Genomic DNA, 7,415 nt, shown 5'->3' with positions numbered 1-7,415 from the left:
GAAGACTACAAAGTCTAACCGTTTGCAGATGTCACTACAAAAGCAACACTTTCTCTTCAGTTATTTAATTTAAAGACGCTAGGTGTGGAACCAGTCGGGGTTTGAACCAGGTTGAAGGAGATTGTCGTCTATTTCGTCATCGTTTACTAAGTCGTCGTTTCATGGACCTTTGATCTCGCTTTCCAGACATCCTGAAGAATGTCGTACTGTCAATGATCCAATTTATTTTGCAGTTGCAGTAACTGTTAATTTTACCTTTCCAGATTAAAAACGAAGATAACAAAATCACGTGAATATGACAAATAAAAAGAATCATTTTTTAAGCACAAGTTATGTTCATTTTTACAGGATACATTTTGTGGAATCTCTAATAATAACTATACAAGCATTGCTGGACAATCAAAAAACATGATTAAGAACAGCTATACTTCTCTTTTATATTTATTTACTTATTTACTTAATTTAAAAGGTAAATTTGAGGTATTATATAACCTTTATTTTAAGAGGGTGACACCAATTACTATGAAAAGTATTCTCCCCAGTGGCCCTCTAAAAACAAAATGGATAATAATAAATTACAACAATCATGATAAAAAGTCTTTTAAAAATTCTAGAGATTTAAAAAATTGAGAGATATTAATAACGGAAGTGAATACATTGGTAAAAAAGGGAATCCAATCTACAATAATATTAAAAAAAGCACGGATTTTTTAAAAATCAGAATAACTTTTTAACTTTAAAATTGTCCACCGTATAGTTTGATTATTAGTCAGTGTTGTCTTCATTAAGCTAAAGGAGATGGTTGGTTCTAACTTAAGAGCATTTAGTTCTTCAATAGTGGAATAAAAGAATGTTCTCATTGCTTCGCTGCTTCGGTTCTTGGTTTCGGTAAGCGGTATAATGTTTTTGTTCTGGTGGAATACTTGTGTTCAAACCGAAGTGAGTCCAAGATTGTAATTCCGGTGGTAATATTCCGGTGCTCTTCCATCTATAACTTTCTTTAAAAGAACGAAAGATAGAAAGTGACAGAACTATGAAGTTCAAAATTAGCATATATTTTGAGCAAATAAAGTGAAAATAAAAAACAGACACAATGAAACTTTCCATTTGAATGTGCTCCAACAAATTAAAACGTGATAAAAAATCACAGAAGTGAATAACCGACTAGTTTGCAAGGAAAAAAATTGTCCTCATCCACAAAATTAACCTGCTAGACAAATCTAGTGACACACACAGTGTTAAACCCTCTATTTTTGAATAACTATACCAACATGGGCATTTACCATTAACACAGGCTCAAAATCAATGGGAGGCTTTAGGTTTCATAAGATAACGTAATGCAGTGAAAAGCTAACATTCCACAATGAAATGAAAAATTGAACATGCAGTGCAATAATACACGTACATACGTTATTGTTTATATTAAATAACATCTCTTCACAAAATAAATCTATCAAATGGTTACATTTTTATCACCATTATTGAAAAACTCTTCATTATTTTGTTCCAAGAGCTCAAGAACTTCATCCGGTTGACGTCCTTTTCGTCCTTCCTCTTGTTTCTGACTCCGCTGATACAGCATTCCAGCAAAGGCACTGTTGCGCTTAAAGTACCGACCAGTTGCCCAGATTAACAGGAATGTGACAACTGTCAAGATACTGATTACAAAAGCACAGGCCATTAATGAGCATGGTCCCACCTTATTCCCTATTGTACTACCCACAGCCAGCGGAATCAGCATCTCACCACAGCTGGAGGCCACCACAAGAACAGATGCTGTCCTTCCTGATACAGTTAAAAAGTACTCTGCCCAGCTCAAAGCAGTAGGAAAGACTGACGCCATTGAAACTCCCAAAATAACTGTCCCCACCCACAGCTTTGTCGAGTCTGCAGCACAACAGTCGCCATCCTTAATCTGTGAAATAAGTACTACTGATCCTAACACACAGCCCATTAAGTCCAGAAACAGTATCTTTGATGGTCTGAGGTACCTTGAGATCGGCACTGCTGCAAGCCGTGCCAATGCAAAGCTTCCCCAGAACCCAGATGTTAAAAATGCCGAACTGTCCTTGCTCATTGTTACATTACTTGTGTAACCATAGGTAAAGATGTATCCGGCGTATGCAACCTCAAGACCCACATAAAGCAGAAGGAAAACAGAAAATAGTGACAGAGTGGTGACTCTGTACATCAAGCTACCCTCTTTGGTCTTTGGAGCATCCTCATCCTTGTTATCCTTGTCCTGTAAGCTGCATGATTTGATGAAAACAAAGACTAAGAATCCAACACCAGCAATAGCAAGAAGAATTGAGCTGATCCAGTATGCCCATATCACAGGAAAGGTACTACCATCTGTTTCATTGAAGGTGGTGCAGAAACAGTAACATCTGGTGTATAATGTCTCGTTACTTAAACACTGACTGCTGTTGCTGCAGTAAGCCCATGTCACACTGATACCGTCATTGCCAGTGCGATCGGTATCATTTTTTTCAGGGTTGGTACTCTCTTGAAGGAATGGTTGCACTATGAGTGGAGCAAAAAATGCACCAAGCGCAAACACAAAGTGGAGAATTTGCACATATGGCCGTGATTTCTTGCCCCATGTACTTAGCAGAAGTACATTTCCACCTGAAGTAAAATAAAAATACAACAAATTATTGTCCACAGGTAAGAACAGTCATTAACACGGCAGCACATTACACCTAATAGTGCACTAGAATACCAGTGATTTTGTTACAAATAAGTATGGCGAATCCTGAGACTCAACTTAAGAGAAGTCATGAGTCCCTGTCCAAAACCATTGAGTTCCAGTCAGAAAAACAACAAGTCACTGCAGGTCTTAATGTAACAACACAGTTAATCTAAGGACAGACTCCAAAACTCTGTGTTACAGTTACAGAAATAAAATATATTCCTTCTATTGTCAAGCACAACAAAAACTAAAAGAAATATGAGATGTTAAACAACATCCACAAGAAGAGCCACAGGATATTCTACAAAAACATCTTGAGATCAATCAATCGATCTTTGCATTCTACTGGATGCATGCACACCACAAATTACTTTGCGACTTTGGGAATTTTATACGTCAGGGATGCAGGACGCAGAGGTAACAAAATCACTGACTACAGTACACTTACATTGCATTCTTAAGTCAGCACAAAGGCAACTCCGAAATAACTTTGTTTGAAACTCTTCATCAAGGCATTCACTAATATTTCAAGTTGTTGGATAAATAGAGGATATTAAATGGCCGCGCGGGGATACAAATTTTATCTTTGAGTGCTGAAAGTATCTCTCACAAGTGAGCAAAGTGAACGAGTGAGAGATACTTTCAGCACGAGAAGATAAAATTCGTATCCCCAAGCGGCCATGTAATGTTCTGTTTATTTTATAGATACTGATGAAATTCCTACATAAAAGACAACTTTTTTTTATTCATTTTCAAAACAGCAAAATAGTGCAATTAAAGTGGTCACCTATCACAAAAGCCTGTCACAAAAAATGTTATGAAACTCGGATATAAAGTTATAAAGGAGAAAAAAAGACAGCAATACAACAATACTATGCACGTGTAACACAATTCTAAATAAATGAAAACCTGATTTAACTGCTCCTCAAGCCTAATTTTAAAACAATTATGAATTATATAATCACTTTACACTAAGCCTAGACAACTAATAGTCAGGGTTTGCAAATTTTAATTGATGAGTGGAGTCACTGTGACTTCTGCTTCACAAATTTTGTAGTCATTTTAGAATATTTGGAGTCAAGTATTACAATAAAACTGAACCACAGCATCGATACTGTAGTTTTACACCCACATTATTGCTCAGGTATGAACTCCATGAATATGCCCTAAAACTGATATTACATCTAAATAACTGGAGTGTGAATTCATTGTCTACTGTATGTACCTGTATTGAGAGATCCAAGGCCCACTCCCAACAACACAGTAACAATAACCAGTCCCAGCAGAGATGTGACATATGGTAAAACCATCATCATTAGAGTGCCCCACACACAGGACAGTGCTAACACGACATGGCCATTATACTTGTCATAAAACCATCCACCAATAATGCTACCTGTGAGGTAACCAAATGCACGTGAGGTGAACACATATGACATACGCTCCAGTTTGGTGGAGGTGTGGCGCATCAGCTCCAAAAGTGTAGGCCCAAGGATGGCCACACATGATCCCTATGAGATATTGATTATTGTATGAGGTTCATTGTAATATTATTACAGAGCTTAAGCAAAAACATTTTTGAGAGACACAAGTCAACTGGAAGTGTAAACGTTTTGCATTCTTGGGCATGAAAAAACACATTAACCTGAAAAAGTGTAGCAGATGTCTATCTCACTGATTGTAGTTACAGCACAAAATGGTAGTATCTAGAAATAATTATCTGTTATATTTATATTCCTTACTAAGCAATGGCCAGAGACCTAAGTAGATTTATAATTAATTTTTGTTATAATTTTGGATTAGGTGTGGAAAACTATTAGGGAGGTGGCTATATTTCTCTGTACTTGTTTGGTGCCCATTTTAGCAATCAAAAATGCTTTTGGGGATAAATTTCAATGGCAAAAGTACTTCAAGAAGAAATGGAAGCAATTAGGACCATAAGCCCCAAAATAAGAGTGGAAATTGAAGTAAAGATACAATTGTAGATCGGCTGACTTTTATTGGCTTTGTTGGCCATAATTATTATGATCTTCAAATGTGATAAAATTTGTTTTTAAGTTTGGTTTTTTACTTTTAACACCCTGCTCAATTTTTCATCCAGCTTTAAACAGTGTTTTCTACCCACAGGGTGTGTACTCCCTTTTATGGCAGATATGGGAATGTGCCGCTGGAAGGGGTATGGTTTTTGTCCTCTCTGTCCTAAACAGGGTACATAGTTTCACGCAAGTTTGTCCTTAACAGGGTATATAAATTCATGTGAGTCCTGTCCTAAACCCAGCATGATTAATTTGATTTGCTAGATGAAATTTGTTTGTACTCCAGGTACAAAAGCAATGATTAGAATGTAAATTTGCTGCATTGCAATTGTTGATAAATGGATTTAAATGCAGACAGCATGCATTTTGTCCTTTGTCCTAAACAGGGCATGTATTTTAGGATTTTTGTCTTCAAAGACAAAAAAATCCTAAAATAAAAACAGGGTGAGGGTTTCAACTAGTATACCTAAGTATTGGTACAGAGACCAGCATCCCTTCCCCCACCCCCACTTGGGGTTTTCTGCAGAATATACACAGTGCGAAAATTATTTTGGACTTTTCCTCACATGGCCTAATGGTATATACATTTTTTTCCTTCCAAGCACACAACCTCAGATTCAAATTTCTGTTGAGTAAATATATGTTCTTTTATTTCTTATTTTTCTCTTTAAACTTTTTCTCCTCATTCCTGATTCTCAATACTGATTTAAATTTTAACTCTTGTTCGACCTTTTGATAGGACAGAACAGAATGGAAAAAGAGACACTCTTTAAGGTGGCTCCGTAATTAATACTAGAGCATTTTGCTGTGACAAATTTTCCGTCATAACTTTTTGGTTTTTAACGCGATGGCAGCGAAACTTTGCAAACAGAAACAGATATCATTCGGCAATAATACGAAATATTCCGATTTCATTGATGGTAAATATTTCTTGAGAAATTAGTGCTTAAAAGGGCCCTACTGTTCAAAGAAAATCGCGTCTAGTAAAAAATTTTGCTGATATTTTTTACTGAAATTTCAGGTATCGGCTTTCATTGATATAATAAATATGCCAGAGGAATTTCAGAAAAATCGTTGGAGCAGAAGTCCGTAACTAAAAGTGGCTCAAAATTCAGCTGTGAAATTGTTTTGGAATTTCAAAAATAAATTACTATCAGGGAGAAGGAGCCACCAGTTTGAATTTTTGGGTCAAGCAAATTCAACGTTTACTAATTCTTAAAACAAAAGCCGATTGCCTATCGTGCTATTCTTTAAAAGGTACTTTTTAGTTTTAGAAGCACTATAAATTGCTCCAAACCTTGCTCTGAAGTAGAATGACTTGTTCTTCGACAGTTTTAAAATATCCCTTGGCAGTTTTAGCTCAAACTCCTGCTGCATACATTTTGATGTATTGCAATGCAATTTCAACGACTTTTACTGCTGTTCGTTGCTTCCAACTCAGGAAAAAAGTATTGAGATTGGACGCTACCTCGTATCAGAGCTCAGAAAGAACTCTCCAGCACCTTTGTTTATGACTACAAAATGAGCACGAGCGGCAGTTCTGCGAGGAATTCGCACCTCACCCAGGGGGGACAAACGACAATGATGACCATGCCTGTGAGCCGAATAACATCACAGTGCAAAATAAAATTATCGCAACAATACTGGCCATGAATAAATTTATAACTCTGAAATTTTTATCACTCCTTCCTTCAATGAATGGGTATTTTTTTTCTTGATTATTATGTTTTGCTCTGCAATACATGTTTATACAGATCGGTTCACAGACATGGGCATCATTGTCATTTGTCCCCCCTGGCTGAGGTGCGAATTCCTCGCAGAGCTGCCGCTCGTGCTTATTTTCTGGTCATAAACAAAAGTGCTGGACAGTTCTATCTGAGCTTCGATACAAGGTAGCTTACAATCCCAATACTTTTTTCCTGAATTGGAAACAACGTACAGCAGGAAAGCCGTTGAGGATGCATTGCAATACATCAAAATGTATGTAGCAGGAGTTTGAACCAAAACTGCCAAGGGATATTTTAAATGTCGAGGAACAAGTCATTCGACGTCAAAGCAAAGTTTGGAGCAATTTATAGTGCTTCTAAAACTAAAAAGTACCTTTTAAAGAATAGCACGATAGGCAATCGGCTTTTGTTTTAAGAATTAGTAAACGCTGAATTTGCTTGCCCCGAAAATTCAAACTGGTGGCTCCTTCTCCCTGATAGTAATTTATTTTTGAAATTCCAAAACAATTTCACAGCTGAATTTTGAGCCACTTTTAGTTACGGACTTCTGCTCCAACGATTTTTCTGAAATTCCTCTGGCATATTTATTATATCAATTAAAGTCGATACCAGAAATTTCAGTAAAAAATATCAGCAAAATTTTTTACTAGACGCGATTTTCTTTGAACAGTAGGGTCCTTTTAAGCGCTAATTTCTCAAGAAATATTTACCATCAATGAAATCGGAATATTTCGTATTATTGCGGACTGATATCTGTTGTTTTTTATTAAGTTTCGCAGCCATCGCGTTAAAATCGAAAAAGTTACGACGGAAAATTTGTCACAGCTAAATGCTCTTGTATTAATTACGGAGCCACCTTAAAAAGAGGTGTCTCAATATGTATACATTTTAGAGGCGTTCGTGAATAGTGGTTTTCGCTGAGTAGCAGCTGTCACATGAGTAGCAGATCACTGATTTTCA

General features: G+C 36.6%; 1 protein-coding gene across 1 annotated transcript in view; it reads right to left on the bottom strand.

Moving 5' to 3' along the window:
- Positions 1 to 250: 250 nt before the first annotated feature.
- The window catches only part of LOC140928936 (sodium-dependent glucose transporter 1A-like), a 7,796-nt gene continuing 631 nt past the window's right edge, over positions 251 to 7,415 (bottom strand). The window contains exons 2-3 of the mRNA XM_073378741.1: positions 3,918 to 4,203; positions 251 to 2,628 (exon numbers count right to left, since the gene is read on the bottom strand). Of these exons, the coding sequence (XP_073234842.1) occupies positions 1,454 to 2,628; positions 3,918 to 4,203 (1,461 nt within the window). The 3' untranslated portion in view covers positions 251 to 1,453. The remainder of the gene's footprint in view (positions 2,629 to 3,917; positions 4,204 to 7,415) is intronic.

Source organism: Porites lutea, chromosome 2 (genome assembly GCF_958299795.1).
Source record: "Porites lutea chromosome 2, jaPorLute2.1, whole genome shotgun sequence".
NCBI classification, from domain to species: Eukaryota; Metazoa; Cnidaria; class Anthozoa; order Scleractinia; family Poritidae; genus Porites; species Porites lutea.
The sequence above is the reverse complement of the archived record's forward strand: the minus strand, read 5'-3'. Positions and strand labels throughout refer to the sequence as shown.